This window comes from Myxocyprinus asiaticus, chromosome 3 (genome assembly GCF_019703515.2).
Source record: "Myxocyprinus asiaticus isolate MX2 ecotype Aquarium Trade chromosome 3, UBuf_Myxa_2, whole genome shotgun sequence".
NCBI classification, from domain to species: Eukaryota; Metazoa; Chordata; class Actinopteri; order Cypriniformes; family Catostomidae; genus Myxocyprinus; species Myxocyprinus asiaticus.
In genome coordinates this window covers 49,350,252-49,369,449 of record NC_059346.1, presented here as the reverse complement: position 1 = coordinate 49,369,449, position 19,198 = coordinate 49,350,252, and the positions used below count along the sequence as shown (strand labels likewise).

The following is a 19,198-nucleotide window of genomic DNA, read 5'->3' as shown; positions in this document are numbered from 1 at the left end:
GGTGAGTTGAGCGTGGTTGTCGCGGTGGATGGCGTGAAGCCTCCACACGCGCTATGTCTCCGTGGCAACGCGCTCAACAAGCGACAACGTGAGTCGATGATCTCTCTGACCATGTAAGCAGGTGATCTGTCTATCTCCAATGGAGGAGGAGGCTCAGGATCCGTGGTTCCGGGGCCAGATGTCGGGTGGACAGGTTTCAATGACACATGAAAGGAAGGAGAGATGCAGTAGTTAGCAGGTAGCTCTAGTCGGTAAGTTACAGGATTGATTTGTCTTATTATTGTGTAGATAGCCAGACTCTCTGGCCAGGTTGATAGTCGGGGTGGGGATGCCTCCATCGATCAGCTTGGATATGTTGGGCCCGGACGGCCCGCTGCAATCTGACGTGCGCACTGTCACACAGTGCTCGCTCCGCCTGATCCAATCATCCACCACTGGCACCGTAGAGGGTTCACCCGACCAAGAAAACATAGGAGGTTGGTAGCCCAGCACACATTGGAAGGGAGTGAATCTAGTAGATGAGTGTGTGAGGGAGTTCTGGGCATATTCAGCCCATGGGAGGAAGTCGCTCCACCTCTGTTGTTCTCGACTGCAGTAAGACCTAAGGTATCTGCCGATTTCCTGGTTTAGTCTCTCCACCTGTCTGTTTGCCTGAGGATGATAACCAGACGTGAGGCTGACGTTGATGTCCAGCTGTTTACAGAAAGTCTGCCAGACTCTGGAAGTGTACCCGGTCAGACACTATGTCTTCTGGCAGACCATAGATCCTGAAAACTTGGTGGAACAGAGCGTTAGCGGTTTCCATGGCAGTGGGTAGACCTTTCATGGGAATTAGTCTGCATGACTTAGAGAAACGATCAATGATAACAAAGATGGTGGTATACCCACTGGAGTTTGGCAGATCAGTAATGAGTAGACGGACAGGTGGGACCAGGGTCTCTGAGGGATAGGCAGTGGCTGTAGCAGGCCAGCTGGCAGTTCCCTGGGGGTTTTAGACTTTGCATAAACTTTACATGCTTTAATGTATGCAGTGACATCATTAATGTTTGAAGGCCACCAAAATGAGTTATGTACCAGGTTTATAGTTTTCTGGATGCCAGGGTGTCCAGTGCTGAGGGAGGTATGGATCCATTGGATTGTTCTTTGGCGTAGAGTGTGTGGTACATAATGTTTTGTTGGAGGGCATTCAGGTGGGGCTGGGTCTGCTTGTTGGGCTCTTTGGATCTCTTCCATGATGTCCCAGCTTATGGGTGCGATGATGACAGAAGGTGGGAGTATAGATTCGTTTTGAGGTATGCTGTGAAGGGGATCATGACGACGGGAGAGAGCATCAGCTTTGCAGTTCTTACTGCCAGGGCGGTAGGTGACCGTGAATTGGAACCTTGTGAAGAAGAGTGACCTTCGGGCTTGTCGTGGATTCAGACGTTTTGCTCCCTTGATGTATTCAAGGTTCTTATGGTCAGTGATTACTTGGAATGGATGGACAGATCCTTTAAGCCAGTGGCACCACTCTTCTAGCGCAGCCTTCATGGAGAGTAGTTCTTTATTTCCAACATCATAGTTCCTTTCTGCTGCGTTCAGTTCACGGGAAAAGAAAGCACAAGTATAAAGTTTTCCGGGGTTACCGTGGCGCTGAGAGAGAACCGCCCCTATGCCGCAGTCTGAGGTATTCACTTCCACAATGAACGGTTGGTTAGGATCTGGGTGCTTTAGAATTGGGGCGGTTGTGAAACTTGAGGGTGTCGAAGGCTTTTTGAGCAGAGTCACTCCATGGTAGCTTGGACGGTTTTCTTTTGAGCAAAGACGTTAGGGGGCAGAGATGAGACTGTAGTTGCAGATAAACCTCCTGTAGAAGTTTGCAAAACCCAGGAAATGTTGTAGCTCTTTAACAGGTCTTGGCCACTCCATGACTGCCTTGATCTTAGAGTCATCCATCTCAACACCTCTATGGCTGATGATATACCCTAAGAACGCTGTATGGGTAACATGGAAATCACATTTCTCTGCTTTCACGTAGAGTTGGTGTTTCAGCAGGCGGGAGAGGACCATTTTAACGTCTTTGATGTGTTGTGCTTTATCCTGGGAGTATATGAGTATGTCGTCAATGTAGGCGATGAAACCTCTGTTGAGGAGGTCTCTGAAGATCTCATTGATGAATGACTGGAACACAGCTGGTGCGTCCCATGGACGATGAGGTGGTAGTTGGGTTGCCTTGACTTTGCTGAATACCTCGGTGAATTCAGAATACTCCCTGGGGACCAGGATTTGAGCTTGGTTCTCAGGACTTTCGACACTGGAATTCAAACATGACATGGTGACTGTGACATGAAGACGATTAGACTGACAATAATCTGACCATTGTTTTAAGGAGATGATGGGATCATGGATAGCCAGCCATGGGTGACCCAGGATGAGAAGATACTTGGGTGAGTCGATGATATAGAAATATGATCTCTGTGTGAAACAATCCAATCCATAGTGTCACTGGAACAGTTTGGTGAGTGATACCTGTGCCTATAGGTGCATTATTTACAGCAGTAATGTTAATGGTGGGTATACAAGGTACTGTAGGGATATGGAGCTCTCATACTAGATCACAGTGAATTAAATTCACAGCAGCCCGATGAGTCGATGAGTGCAGAAACAGATTTCAGTTTATCATCAAAGGAGAGCTCAGTGAGAAGAGAGAAACTGTGGTTTGTGGGAGATTAAATGTTCATGGTACTCACAATAGTTCTGGAGTCTTGATATTTCTTGCCTTTGTGAGGGCATATGGAGTTTCGATGATTCCCTTCACCACAGTAATAACACAGTCGCTCCAGATGACGACGAACATGTTCTTCATCAGAAACTCTGGTATAGGTGATCTCCATCGGTTCAGGAGATTCGGGGCATGCCTGGACTTGACTATGGACTGATAGTCGTGATTTGGAGCTAATCTTTGAGCGTGGTGAATTGCGCAGTAAATTATCAATCCTTATTGCCAATGAAATGAATTCAGTGAGAGTTGAATCCTCACCCTTACATGAGAGTTCGGCCTGCAGATTGTAGTTCAGTCCCTCTCTGAACACAGTCTTGAGTGCAATTTCATTCCATCCACTTTGGGCTGCTAATGTCCTGAAGTGTATGGCAAAGTCAGCTGCAGAACATGAAACCTGGCGTACATGAAGCAGCTGAACAGAGACATCTTTACCGCCCTCTGAGTTTTCAAACACTTCATGGATCTGGGAAGCGAAGTAATCAAATGACGTTTGAAGCCGATTATCACTCTCCCAAACAGATGAGGCCCAGTCTAGCGCTTTACCGGTAAGTAATGTCATCATAAATGTGCATTTCTTGGACTCCTGACTGAAAGATTCTTGTTGACTGGAAAAATAGACTTTACATTGACGTAAAAATCCCTTACATTTCTCTGGCGAGCCATCAAATTTATCAGGAAGAGCGAAACTTACCGGTGTAGCTTGTGGAGATGGAAGAGAGCGGATATAGCGGGTGAGGTTCTCATGTGCAGCTCTTAGGTGGTCCAATTGTTCCTGGAAACTTTTGAGCAGTTTGCTCTGGTGAGCCTGGAGCTGAGAAACTTCCACTGGATTCATTGGTGGCGAAGTATTCTGTAAGGGACTCGACATGGAGGCAAAGGTAGAATCCATATGCAAGAAATTTATTATAATCTGCAAACAAATCCAAGACACTAGGCAGAGACGTAATCGTTGAAGCAGGCAAAGTAGTCGTTACACAGGTAATCAGTCCAACCAGGCGAACAGAGCGAAACAGTAATCCAATAATGGTAATCCAGTGAAACAGGCACAATGGTCATAACAAGTAGGCAAATAAACAGGCAATGAAAATAACGCTTGGTAAGGCAGTGAAACTGCCAATACTTCGCAAAGTCACAATGGAAGAGTATGGCTATTTATATGGTTCAAACAGGAAGTAACCATAGAAAAAACAGTACAGTGTCAGTATTCGGGAGAGGGCTCCCTCTGGTGGTCGGCTGAAGGGATACCAGCCTCATTCGTTACAATACTGTATATACAGTATATACTATATATATATATATATATATATATATATATATATATATATATATATATATATACACTCACTGAGCACTTTATTAGGAAAACTTGTACACCTACTTATTCATGTATCTAATCAGCCAATCCTGTGGTAGCAGTGCAGTGCATAAAATCATGCAGATATGGGTCAGGAGCTTCAGTTAATCAACCATCAGAATGGGGAAAATGGGGATTTCGACCGTTGCATGATCGTTGGTGCCAGACGGGCTGGTTTGAATATTTCTGTAACTGCTGATCTCCTGGAATTTTCACACACAACAGTCTCTAGAGTTTTAGAACGGTGCCAAAAACAAAAAACATCCAGTGAGCGGCAGTTCTGTGGATGGAAACGCCATGTTGATGATAGAGGTCAGCGAAGGATGGCCAGACTGGTTTGAGCTGACAGAAAGGCTACAGTAACTCAGATAACCACTCTGTACAATTCTAGTGAGCATAATAGCATCTCAGAATGCACAACATATCAAACCTTGAGGCGGATGGGCTACAACAGCAGAAGACCACATCGGGTTCCACTTCTGTCAGCCAAGAACAGAAATCTGAGGCTGCAGTGGGCACAGGCTCACCAAAACTGGACAGCTGAAGACTGGAAAAATGTAGCCTGGTCTGATGCATCTCGATTTCTGCTGAGGTACACAGATGGTAGGGTCAGAATATGAACCCAACCTGTCTTGTGTTAACAGTCCAGGCTGGTGGCAGTGGTGTGAGGGTGTGGGGAATGTTTTCTTGGCACACTTTGGGCCCGTTAATACCCATCAATCATCGCTTCAGTGCCACAGCTTTTTTGAGTATAGTTTCTGACCATGTGCATCCCTTCATGGCCTTAATTTACCCATCTTCTAATGGCTACTTCCAGCATGATAATTCACCATGTCACAAAGCAAAAGTTGTCTCATACTGGTTTCATGAATATGACACTGTTCTTCAGTGGCCTTCCCAGTAACCGGATCTGAATCCAACAGAACACTTTTGGGATCTGGTACAACAGGAGATCTGCAGCATGAATGTCCAGCTGAAAAATCTGCAGAAATTGTGTGATGCAATCATGTCAACATGGACTAGAATCTTGCGGAATCCATGCCAAGAAGAATTGAGGCTGTTTTGAGAGCAAAGGAAGGCCCTACACAGTATTAGTATAGTGTTCCTAATAAAGTGCTCAGTGATTGTATATATACACTGATGAGCCAACCACTCACATGTGAAGCGAATAATGTTGATCATCTCTTAACATGGCCACATGTCAAGGTCTGGGTAGATTAGATGGTAAGCAAACAATCAGATCTCATTGTCAACGTGTTGAATGCAGGAGAAATGGGCAGGAGTACAGACCTGAGCGACTTTGACAAGGGCCAAATTGTTATGGCCAGACAACTGGGATAGAGCAGTGCTTCATTTGAAAATTGCGAGGTCCTGGAATATAGCAGGGTGACCAATCTGGCAAGTGATTAGGGGAGGGAGAAGTAACGGAACATTTGAGCAATCACATTAGCAGACCAACTCAAGTGATTAACAGCTTGCATCAGTTGCTTTTATTACAGCGTGCACATGACAAACAAACCAAAAACAGAATAAACAATGTAATCAACACAAGCAATGCCACAGTAAATTAAGATAATGCGGCTCTTACCTTTCCTTTTAGTTGTTTAAAATAGACCATAAAACAGACATTGCTTTCCCCTCTGCCTCTCTATTTCGTGCTTTGCTTCTGGTGTCTTTTGCAGTCCTGTGTCCTTTTGAAATCCATGACCTCACGTATGGAATGGGGTTAAACTGAGATAGTGGGGGTCCAACAAGGCAGAGAAATAGAAGCAATGAAATTGTGGAGGTGTGTAGAGATGCTTAGTTGGTATTGCAAATTAAGTTCATTTGAGAAAAACCCTCTTCCCCCAACCCGCCAGAGCTCTCCGCAGTTGTCGACTTGCTCTGTTCCTCGCAGGTTGTTTCTTGCTCTGTGTTAACATCTTTAGCCAATGAACTTGCACCTTTGCTATCAGTGGTATCTAGAATTACTCTGGCCTGTTTGGTTTCAGACATTGGGCCCTGTCTAAAATAATCCAGTAAATTAAGATGTCTTTTCGCCATCGTTCTGCATCTCCAGTTAAAAAATATGAAACTTCCCCTCCCCTCCCCCTCACACACACACACACACACACACACAAATCCACCAATTACAGAAGAGAAGTCGTTTATTACCATGGAAATAGGAATAGTTATAGCGGTAAAATTGAATCGATCACCTCCAAAACATGGCATCCTCTGTTTGGAGACAGCGCTTCCTTTCCGCTGTCCACCAAAGCAGACAAAGAGCTGCTCGGAGCTTCTAAAGCTCTGCGTGTGATCCAAATAGATGTGTAAAGCATGCACTGGACACAGCAACGGCAAAGCTGGGTCTGCATCCTCCTGGGGCAGCACTTGCAGGTTCACCACCTGATCCCTAAACGGGGTTGTGGGAACCTTGGGCACATAGCCCGGTCGGGGTCTCAGGATCACGTGAGAGTAGCCCGGACCGACCTCCAGGCACGTTTTGCTGAATAAGAATGCCTGCAGTTCCCCTACCCTCTTGATGGAAGTGAGCGCAGTCAGGAGGGCAGTCTTCAAAGAGAGTGCCTTAAGCTCAGCTGACTCCAGGGGTTCAAAGGGGGCTCCCCGTAGACCCCGAAGGACTACAGAGAGGTCCCATGAGGGGATGAGACGTGGTCTGGAGGGATTCAACCTCCTAGCACCTCTCAGGAACCTGATGATCAGGTCATGCTTCCCTAAGGACTTACTGTCCACTATGTCGTGGTGTGTGCCAATCTGACTGCGCATCTCTGGGGGTCTTCGTGTCAGGAAGAACACCACTTAGAACAGACGCCACTTCAAAGCATACAGGTGCCTCGTAAAGGGAGCCCTAGCCTGAGTGATCGTGTCTATCACTGCGGGTGGTAGGCCACTTAGGTCTTCCACGTCCCGTCCAAGGGCCAGACATGGAGATTCCAGAGGTCTGGTCACAGGTGCCAGATGGTGCCCCGTCCCTGAGAAAGAAGGTCCTTCCTCAGGGGAATTCACCGGGGGGGCTGTCGCGAGGAGCGTGAGGTCTAAGAACCACGTCTGGGTGGGCTAGTAGGGTGCTACTATGTGGATGTGAGTGGCTCATAGCGACTTGAGGCACTGCTGACTCCAGAGGAGGAGAAAGCAGGCGAGTTGTGACATGCAACGGGAGCATAGACCGGCTTGACGGTTGATGTATGTTACCGTCACCATGTTGTCCGTCCGGACCAACACGTGCTTGCCCTGGATCAACGGCCGGAACCTCCACAGGCCGAGCAGTACTGCCCACAACTCGAGGCTGTTGATGTACCAACGCAGCCGTGGGCCAGTCCAGGAGCCTGCGGCTGTGTGCCCGTTGCATACGGTGCCCCAGCCCATCTTGGAGGCATCTGTCATAACCACAACGCACCTGGAGACTTGCTATAGGGGAACCCCTGCCCGTAGAAATGCTAGGTCGTTCCAAGGGTGAAGAGGCAGCGACAGATCGGCGTGACGACCATGCGATGTGTCCCATTGTGCAATGCCCATCTCGGGACTCGAGTCTGAAGCCAGTGCTGAAGTGGACTCATATGCATCAACCCGAGCAGTGTGGCAACCGCAGAGGATGCCATATGCCCCAGGAGCCTCTGAAACCTGGGCGGGCGCTTGGCGAACTAAATCGCGTTGCAGAGTCGGACAGTCTGTGTCAGCCATCGCGACGGGTTGTAAAGCGCATGCCACATGTCCAAACTCCGGGAGAGAGGGACCAAGGGGATAATCACGTCGGATGTACCGGTGGGTGGGCCTCACGGCGGGGTGCAGCCTGAGGCGCCACATTGCGGGTGCTTGAGCCCCGTGGCTGTGCTGAGTCCAGGGACATCGAAGCACTTACCTGGCTCCTGATACCCACCATAAGATTGGTCGAGGAGGGGGAAGGAGGAACATCGTCTCTGCAGTCCATCGGAGCCAACCCGGTATGGGCGTGTTTGTGCCACAACTGGGCGCGCAGGAGCCTTCGTCGCCCGGAGAGCGAGGTCGGTCGCCGAGCGCAGTTCTTGCATCAATCCCGGGTCAGAACTACCCTCGTGCAGCTCTTTTAGCGCCTTGGCTTGGTGAACTTGCAGGAGAGCCATGGCATGCAGGGCGGAGGCGGCTTGTCCAGCGGCACCGTAGGCCTTAGCCGTCAGTGTTGACGTAAACCTACAGGCCCTGGTCAGGAGCTTCGGGTGCCTGCGCCAGGAGGCGGCGCTCTGCGGGCACAAGTGCACTGCGAGTGCCTTATCCACCTGGGGGATCACCAAATATCCCTTGGCCGCCCCACCAACAAGGGTAGTGTTAGCAGGGGAGCTGAAAGATCGGGATCGGGCAGTAAAAGGTGCCCTCCACGATCTTGTCAGCTCCTCATGCACTTCCGGGAAGAAAGGGACCGGGGTGGGGCACGGCCGTGAGCGGCGCTCTGCGCCCAGGAACCAATCATCGAGCCACGAGGGTTCAGGGGTGAGCAGAGGGTTCCACTCTAGCCCGACACTTGCGGCTGCCCAGGAAAGCATGTCCGTCATCTCCGCGTCGGCCTGAGACTGGGCGACCACACCTGAAGGAGGGAGCCCAGCCGAGGCATCCACGTCAGAGTGGATGAGCCCGCTCTCCGATGCTGTGCTGAATAACTCATTGTCTTCCCGGGCTCCGAATAAGAGGTCAAACTCGCCGTGAGACGAGCCGGCGATCTCATCCAAGAGCCCGACCGGGGCAAGCAAGCGTGCTGGGGAATGGGAGGTCCGTGGGGGTTTACCCAGCGGATGTGCTCCAACTGAGGTCCCAAAATCGCCACCAGTGCTAATCGGCACGGCCTCATACCCGTAGGTAGAACGACCGAGGCGGGGAGCCGCTGGGGTGGCTTGCTTTCTTACGAATGCAAGCCAGGACCGCAACGTTGCCATGGTCATGTTCTCGCAATGAGGACAAGACCCATCCAAGAACAATGTCTCTGCGTGGGCAGCACCCAGACACGTAAGACAGTGATCATGGCCGTCAGAAGCGGAGAGATAATGACTGCAACCAGGAATAACACACAAACGGAAAGGCATCTTTAAAAAGACGTTTCCGTGTGTGCCGATCTTTTAGAAAGAAAATAAACTCTCTAGAGAAAATCTGAATGAGTGATTGCATACCAGCTCCTTTTATACCCGTATGTCCGGGGGAGTGGCATGCAAATTTCACTCGCCAATTCCCACTGGCCTTTTTTCGAAAAGCAGAGGTGTTCGGGGCTCCAAAGAGTGACCCCTAGTGTCACTACATCGACACAACGTCGAGTGAGTGACAGATAGGGAAATATATTTAAGGCTGGTGACGCAAGTGGCACAGAAATTACAGACTTCACCTTAAAAACTCCTTTATACCTTTATAACTTTTTTTGTCACATGAAGAGTCCAGAATCTTTTTTTTTATTTAAACTTCCCACTGGTACCTTAAGATCTAATTGCCAATGTTTCCTTGTTGCTAACCAACCTAATGTGCCACAAATTATTACCATGTCCCTCGTTATAATTCATCTCTTCATCTTGCCAACAATATAGCTGACAACATAAGACTCCTCTAAGTCAATCTCCTCGTTCTATTCATCTCATTCTGTATGAGTCATATGTGCTACAGTAGTGCTGAACTCTCCTTCACAGGGTTACTGAGTAATGGGAGAGGATCACAGTTATCCCATTAGGAAACACCTCAGAGATGTGCTGTAGATGAAACAAAGACCTAGGAGTTAATCCTTTCTGCTTAAATTACCATATGTGTTTTGGGTTAATCGACTTTACAGTACAAAGGAGTGAAATGAAATATGAATACTTATCAAGACTAGAGACTAATTATGCTCTAATAAATGAGTTACATTAGCATAAATAGTGTCTGTCTGTCTGTCTGTCTATCTATCTATTGTATGTGTTCATTACTAAGCTTCAAAAAGCAATACAAAACAAGTAAGGTTACTGCAAGAGTTTTCAAATCCTCAGTGATTTGCAGTTTTTCTCAATTGCTTTGGCTCAATTCTCGAATGAGAATACTTTTTTCAAAACAATAAGTTCAAATCTCTGAACAATTTGTTTCTTGTTCACACCAGATTTTAATTTCTTATTCATTTAAGCAAACTGCATGTGGTTTGGCACATGTGTGCAAAAGAGTAAGAGTACAATTGTCTACAATTTGAACAATAACTAAATGCACATGGCTTGCTGATCAAAACTGATGAGTTGGTTCTCAGTGAAATTGTCATAATCTTCACAACTTCTGAACATTCTTTCATTGTGTGAGCCATCACATGCAAAATGATCCATTCAATTATCAAAATCTGTCAGACATACATGTATATTCCATAAATATCTATGACATGGAATGTTTTTTCATTGTTGGAATTTTTTTTTTTTTTTTTTTTTTTTTTTTTGCATGGATGTCATTTTGTGGCAATTTTCTGTTCACTATATATGACTTTACATGTAAGAAATGTGTAAAAATGGACATGCAAATGTGAATTATCTGTTTACATGTAACACATTCCTACAAAAATAAATTTACTGTATACATACAAATGTGCATATCCTTTTTCTGTGTACTACAGTATTATTGTACTATCGTACAATATTGACTTTCCCAGTAAACTTATACCTACTGTTGTATCTAAAAAGCTCAGTGTGATACATAATAGCATTCAGCTAGACAAAACTAACATTCTTGTATAGTACAGTAAGCAGTCAGTGTCAACAAAAATGTAGAACAAAAATGTCATTTGTATATAACAAATATTTCCAGGGTTGACTGCTATGGTGAAAAAACATCTAAACATTTTGACCAGTACGGCGCACACGATGACAAAAAAAAACTTTTTATTTTGGTGGTGTTACGATTCACTTTTGTCTGCCCTGTGTTTTGCCCCGTCATCTGTTCCACCCAGACTACACTTCCCATAATCCCCTGCTCTGATCATTTCCAGCTGTCTTTGTGTATTTAATGCCCTGTTGTTTGCTCATTCCTTGTCAGTTGTTATGTGTTTTGACCTCCCGTATATTTCCTGTGTTTTCCCACCGTGGATGTTTTCTTTGTTCCTGTGTTTTACCCATTATCCTGTACTTTGTTTATTTTATTAAAGAATGTTTCGCTGCACCTAGATCCAGCCTCCAGTGACCTCCTTCCTCACGTTACAGAACAACTGACCGCAAAATGGATCTAGCCATGTCACAGCAATGCCTCATCCTGCTCCATGCCATGTCACAGCAAAGCCTCAGACTGCTCCATGCCATGTCACAGCAACACCTCAGCCTGCTCCATGCCATGTCACAGCAATGCCTCAGCCTGCTCCATGCCATGTCACCGCAACGCCTCAGCCTGCTCCATGCCATGTCACCGCAACGACTCAGACTGCTCCATGCCAGCGTTGCCAGCCTCGTCCGTCCCAGAGCCTGCGTTGCCAATTTTGGCCTCCCGGAGGAGGAGGAGGAGAAAAGCTTCCATTACTAAGTCTCAGCCCATGTTCACGACCATGGATGTCGTCTCAGAGTCTCTGCCCATGTTCACGACCACGGAGGTCGTTTCTAGGTCTCAGCCCATGTTCACGACTACGGAGGTCGTCTCTGAGTCTCTGCCCATGTACACAATCACAGAGGTCGTTCCCGAGTCTCTTGCTACGCCCACGACCACAGAGGTCGTTCCCGAGTCTCTGTCTACGCCCACGACCACAGAGGTCGTTCCTGAGTCTCTGTCTATGACCACAGAGATTGTTCCCGAGTCTCTGTCTACGCCCACGACCACAGAGGTCATTCCCGAGACTCTGTCTACACCCACGACCACAGAGGTCGTTCCTGAGTCTCTGTCTACGTCCACGACTACAGAGGTCGTTCCCGAGTCTCTGTCTATGCCCACGACTACAGAGGTCGTTCCCGAGACTCTGCTCGTGTTCACAACCACAGAAGTCGCTCTCGAGACTCTGCTCATGTTCACGACCACTGAGGTCATTTCCCAGTTGTCCTGGACTCTTAGCCTCGAGCCTGCCATGGCTCCGCCTTCTACGGCTTCGACCCTTGAGCCTGCCATGGCTCTGTCTTCCATGGCTCCATCCCTCGAGCCTCCTACTGCTCCGCCTTCCACGGCTTCGCCCATCGAGCCTCCCATGGTTCCACCTGCCATGGCTCTGCCTTCCATGGCTTCGCCCCTCGAACCTCCTACGGATCCGCCTTCCACGGCTTCGCCCCTCGAGCCTGCCACGGCTTCACTCCTCGAGACTCCTACGGCTCCACCTACCACGGCTCCACCCTCAGAGTCTTCCACAGCTCCAGTCTCTACCCTGTGGTTGCCATCCTGGCCTCCTGACACTGTTTCAGCCCTGTGGCCACCAACCAGGCCTCTTGATCCAGTCCCTACCCTGAGGTGGTCTTCTGAGTCTCCTGGCCATCCATCTGATCTGCTCTGGTCTCCCTGGTCTCAAAGCTGTCTGCCTGATCTGCCCTGGTCCCCTTGGTCTCTCGGCTGTCTGCCCGATCTGGTCTCCCTGGTCTTCCGGCCCTCCACCTGATCCGCTCTGGTCTCTTTGGTCTCCGGCTTCATCTTGGCCCTGCCTCCCTTACCAGCCTTCCTTGGGTGTCAGGAGCCACCCATTAGAGGGGGGGCTATGTTACGATTCACTGTTGTCTGCCCTGTGTTTTGCCTCTGTCATCTGTTCCACCCGGACTACACTTCCCATAATCCCCTGCTCTGATCACTTCCAGCTGTTCCCCATTGTTCTCACCTGTGTTCCATTCACTCATTAGTCATTGTGTATTTAATGCCCTGTTTGCTCATTCCTTGTCAGTTGTTATGTGTTTTGACCTCCCGTGTATTTCCTGTGTTTTCCCACCGTGGATGTTTTCTTTGTTCCTGTGTTTTACCCATTATCCTGTACTTTGTTTATTTTAAAGAATGTTTCGCTGCACCTAGATCCAGCCTCCCGTGACCTCCTTCACGTTACAGGTGGCATTGGCCAATTTACTTACACAATAATTAGGTTTTGAAGCATGAATTGGGTGAGTTACTACATTTTGCAGACAAGCAATAGAGTTGTGATGTCTCATAAAACAGTTGTGACAATTGCACTTACAGTTAAGAGAATGTTAAGACTGTTTCAAAAATGAGCCAAAGCAATTGAGAAACTGTAAAGGGAGTTGGTACTGTAGACATTTAATGATATCAATATGACAAAATGTAAGGTTTATCTTCTAAAAAATAATTATTAATATGAGCACTAGTGATATATTTTCAGAACTGAATCAAAGTGTTTTGAAACATCTGGCATTTTCTTTGGTAGTTTGTCTTCATATGGTGAAAGTGAACATAACATCTATCTTTTCTTCTAGGCCAATAAGCTCCGCACCAAGACCCTACGCAACACTCTCAACCCTGTCTGGAGTGAAACCCTGACATATTATGGAATAACAGATGAAGATATGGTTCGCAAAACACTCAGGTAATCATGTCTTTCAAATTCTGTACATTCATCACTTCAATTTACTACTAAGGCATAGTTTGTAACATAAGCTTCCAACAATTGTGACTGAACACCTAACTTCTGTTGGCTTTCCAATGAGAATGACAGCTTGTCCAGCCTTTATTACTAAAGTGATTTAGTTGTTGAAGTTGGTGTTTAGCAAATGGTTGATTATCAAAAAAAAGAAGGAAAAAGAATATATGAGTTGGCTTTTTTTTTTTTTTCAACTTTTCCTAGGGGTACAGTTTCATGGACATATTACTGACAACACATTTTTCATTTAGTTTACACAAGTGGCACAAGTACCCTTATTGGGACAGTCCCCCGGAACATCATTTGGTTAAGTGCCTTACTCATTATGGATCGCCCCTTGCAGGGTTTGAAGTTCCAGCTTTTTTGGTTCCAAGCCCAGATATTTACCACTAGGCTACACTGCAATAATGTTGTAACATCTATGAAGTATAAACTCCTGAGACCCGAGAGTGACTGCTGTGTGCATTTTCCTTTTCCCTTTTTGATTTTTTACTAGTAGCACCTAATAAACATGCAATAAATAAATAAAATTCTAAAGCAAATAATTTTACAAACTATTGATGGGAACATTTTAAATAATACCAAGCTATAGAAAGTCAGATTTATTTTTAATCAAATGTTTATTATGTTTCCAGGAGTGTTGTGTTTTTGACACGTTACAGACATTGAATCAGCATTAATTATGCTAATTCCTGATGTAAAGTATTGGCCAGCATCATCCAATTACTGCAAACCATATTAAAATAAAATTATACATTAGATTCAGAATTTATATGTACTGATTGCCATTGTCCCATGTCTGCCAAACATGTTGAGTGGTCCAAACATCATCTGCTGCCTGAAACTGAACTTTTGGTTGGATTTTAGGAGTAAACGCACTTGGCTGCATAGAGAGCTCACTTGCTCGCTATTTAGTGAATGACTTAACCTCCATTGTGCTGTTTGTCTGCACTCGTCTCAGAACAGTTGGAAATGCAGCTTATTTTCATCCTAACTCCATATAAAAAAGCAACATTTTTCAGCTTTTGTGTTTAGCAGCGTGGCGTTTCTCAATAAATCACTCAAATGTATAAATGGCATATTGGATGAAACTAGAGACTCTTGTCTCAAACATGTTTCAGTGTAAAAACCTAATTAGGTTTCTTACTAGATGTACTTCTGTTTGCGTTTCTCCCAAAGACAAACTCCTGCCATGTTGTTTTGTCACATGACTCAGTGCGACAAAAGTTTAACCCTTTACTGACAGCTAGTGATTGACCGATATGGGTTTTTTTAATGGCCGATATCCAGAGAGCAGTGTGGCTGATAGGCTGATACATACCGATATAAATTGTGTGATTTAGAAAATAACAAACATAAAATTGCTAAAAAATGAATAAACTCTTATTTAGCACTATATTTACTCAATTTCACAAACTTTAATTGTAAAAAATAATCTAAAAAAAATATATTGTATTTGGTAGATAGCAGTTTCTTCTGATTTCTGTTTAGTCATAAAAGTTTAGTAATTTATTTGCACATGAAGAAATTGTTAATATATTAGGAAGAAGAAAATAACAGTATACACAGTAGTCCAGCAACCATGGATGGCATGTCGACGTTAGCAATCGCATTTTCTCAAAAAATACAGAATCAAACCAATTGCACATACCGTGGATAGTGAATAAGACATTAACTCAGCACACGTGAAGCGCTTTTACTTTGAAGTTGCACTCACGCGCTCGTGCGGATCCAGCGTGAGCAGCGATCTCCTGACAGTTTAAAAGGCCTGGATTGCCAGCTTGGATTGTCATGGAGTGACTGTCATGATTTGTGCATCAGAGGAACTTTTGATCCTGAAGTTTTTGATTCTGGCTGATGGAATATGTGCTTCTGAGGAAGATATTAGATGAGCGCTCAAAGGGAAGAAAACGCTGGATTTTCGTGAGGTTCGTGAATTACATCTTTTAAACGAGATATCTGCATATTTGACGGTATATAATAGAAGTTTTATTGATATTTACCTTTTTATCATTAGAAAAGTTACAGGAAACCGTTGAGGAGAGACTGTTAGAATGTGCTTCAGAGGAAGATTTATGAGCGTTCCACAGTATGCTGAATCTGCTGAAGTTGTGGGAGGTAGTTTATTACATCTGTTTAAATGAGATATGCGCATATTTGCAGACAGTATATGATAGTTTTATTGATATTTTTATTATTAGACAAGACAGTTAAAAGTTACAGGGAACTGTTGAGGAGAGAGAGGGAGAATGATACAGGTGAGCACTTTAACATTATGAGCTCAAACGCATCTGCCGCGGCTCTGAAATGCGGACCGTTTAAATGACATTGTGTTGCACACCGGTCTATTATTGTAGTAACACGATGGCAAGTAACAACAAAACGAACCGTGACTGGTCATTTACATGTCTCAGTCGCTTCATAACCAAGCAGGTGATTCTCAGCACCCTCAAAAAACAAATCTGCCAAAGGGGAAAATTTATCGGCCTCTGTGATATATCGGTCGACCACTACTGACAGCCCAGTGTCTTCTGAACTAAGTCAGTACAGTCGGTTTAAATTAATTTTTGAAAGTTTGAATTTCAGGCATGGATTCTAGCCCTCTTAGGTTAGCTGCCAGGTGTTGGCTATCACAGATGGAGAAAAACCTAATGCAATACTGTAATCTAATGCATGAATTTATCAGTTTTTCTCAGGCTATGCATAACATGTTTGTTTCTTTAAAGACCAATGCACTTTTTAGGTATATCTGGGGGGTAAACATTTAGTTTAAATAGTTACATGTAGGTTCCTTGCATGTATACTGTAGGTGCCAACAGAAGAAAAGTAACTTTTCATACTTTATGCAGACAAGACTGAAATAGATCTTTTATTAATTGTCCATGGTTGCATGATTCCCAACTTAAAATTGAACACCAAAACAATTCTGTGATTGGATGGCAAAGATGGGCATTATGATTGGGTGAGTCAGGCCAAACCCAGACCCTCACGTGGTGCAGAGCCTGAGAACAAATTACAAGCAGAACAAACATTTGCCTTTAGAACAGCTTCAATCCTTCTTGGATCACTGCCATACAAGTCCTGAATAGAGTGTAGTGGGATTTACGCCATTCATCAAACTGAAAAGCATCCAGTTGAAGGACAGGTGAAGGAGACAGAAGTCTGCTTCTCACTCTATACTTCAAAATGGAAAGTTTTTATGATATTTAGCTCTGGTGGACAAGAAGGGCTTGGAAGATACTTGACCTAGTGTTCACAACGTCTCCTGACTTTTTCCTAAAAGTTTGCATCTGAGTATTAGTATTCTGGAAGATAGCAATATAGTGAGGCAAAAGTGTTTGTTCTATACACTGTAAAATGTGGTAACCTGCAAATGTAAGGAGCTATTTCTACCTGACCTAACCCTTAAAATTAGTTTTTGTGTAACTTAATGTATTCAGGTTGATTCAGTGAACATAACATTTTTGACTTGAACAAAACCAGTTAATCTAGATGTTACCACATGAAGCACTTTTTTTTTTTTTTTCAGTGCAGGATGTCATGTAAAATGGCCTCATATTCCTTGTTTTTTGTGACCATGCAGAGCAATTATCTGTACCTAATGTACCTAATTATCAGCAACCTCCAATTAGCTGTCTGCCCATACCATTATGGTTTCCTCACTGTAGTGAACTGTTGGCAGCAGAATCTGGGAAATAAAAGCATAATTTGGTTATGAAGCAACATTGAAAAAGATATGCATTGGCCTTGGGTACAAGTGGTTCCTGAAAGGCAGCTATGCCGTAAACTTCAACTTTGTGAAGCTCATGACGAAAAGTTTTTGTTGAGCCAGGGTCACAGAGGTGCTATTTCAATTTTAAGGTAATTTGTCAATGTATTTTTGCGTCATTTATAAAATATCCTGCAACTGTCAACCATGTAACCCTTGTTCCTTTTTGCTAATGCAGTTTGTTCAGGTTTGGCATATACTATAATACTTTCTGAGACATTTGACTGTTTAGGCCTGTGAAAGTTGCTTTTTGTCATAAATCAAAGTGGTAATTGTTTGATCTCTTTAGAAACATAGTGCTAACTGGTAATCAACCTATTATGACTCACCTTTGCAAACAATTGTAATTTAGTTACTCGAAAGTTTAACTTTTTTTTTATGTCGTATTTGTTATTTTGTCCACCCCCAGTCATATACTGTTGCCTGGTGATTTTACACCAGCTGAGACATCATTGCCCCTTTTTTAATGACATTATTATTACCTCGCAAACATGACGGTAACTAAATGTGCTGTTTTGCAAAGCAAAGCTTTATTGTTTAGTTTCCATAGAACCCCTGCGTAGTGATTCAAAAGCTACATTAGGGGATAATAGCACAGACAAAGTGGCAGTAAAGATTACACCACAGAGAAACATTAGTCTCCACTTGTGTGTATCATTGCATAACAGCTGTGTAACACACAATATCCCTCAAATCCATTAAAAGCAGATTATATGAGTTGGCTACTTGCCATTAAAATGGTCTTTGTCTATTTAGTTAAATGTTGCAAATATACAGTAAGAAAAGGGTTTTCGTAAACATAGGGTCAATAGTACAAGTTTAGCTATATTGACTAAGTAAATGAACAACTTCATGATCTCCTCATGGTTAATGGGATAAATGTCAATAAATATAAATAAAATGTTGTTTAGCTAATTAAGTGTCATGCAAACATTCAACTCCATGCTGTACCATGTTGTTGGCAACACAAGTAACCAGAAAAAATGGTCATTGATTACTGACAGAGGACATTTTGGTAATCTCCATGTTAACAATTTATATGGGCTGACCAAGCATTAAGTGGATATCAGATTACAATTTGGTGTTGATTAAATGTTGATTAGCTGAAACTTAATATAGATCAATTTTCCACTAGGAAACTGCTTGCAAAATAGTCATTACTCTGAGGACCACCTAGAGTTTTCCACCTACTCATTGTCTGTTTTTCAGATATATCAGAAGGCTATGCAGAGAAAAAAATCCTGGAAGGAATAGATATATTAATTAAGGTCCCAATACTCTAACCAGATCAGATCTAATTAAGAATGTACTGCTTAATACCGGTTTATTGGATCTCATAAATATTCATTTAGCCACCATATATTCCCTGTAAATGATAAGAGGAGGTCAGCTATTAGTATCAAAGTCAATTGGCATCTCTTTTTATTTAGCTTTTTAATATTCAGTTCTGTCTTTCTTTATAAACCATGAACAATATTACTAATTGCATCATCATTGATATTTGACCATGATGCATATTTTTTAATTGATCACATTGATGCTTTAATTGGTTCATTACACTAACGTCTGATATCCACATTTATTCATATTTTAAAGTGTGTAATTGTAGCAGCAAATAATTTATTTGCAAAAATAACGACTGTTTCAAAAGCTCTCCCACTGTCTGCCATTGGTCAGACAAAAAGATAATCCTGCCCCAAACGCCTATAGCTGGATTTCCATCCACGTATTTCTATAAGAATTTTGGACATACCTCGGGACTTAAGTGACCCGGGACCTCATTCCACCCCCTGTACCTCATCCGTTTTG

The 19,198-nt window shown here is 44.2% G+C and overlaps 1 protein-coding gene across 2 annotated transcripts in view; it reads left to right on the top strand.

Annotated features, from left to right (window-relative positions):
• Positions 1-19,198, top strand: part of LOC127428348 (double C2-like domain-containing protein beta) — a 176,774-nt gene that overhangs the window by 114,612 nt on the left and 42,964 nt on the right. For both annotated transcript variants that reach the window (XM_051676696.1, XM_051676692.1), the window contains one exon: positions 13,457-13,566. In XM_051676696.1, coding sequence (XP_051532656.1) covers positions 13,457-13,566 — 110 coding nt within the window. The remainder of the gene's footprint in view (positions 1-13,456; positions 13,567-19,198) is intronic.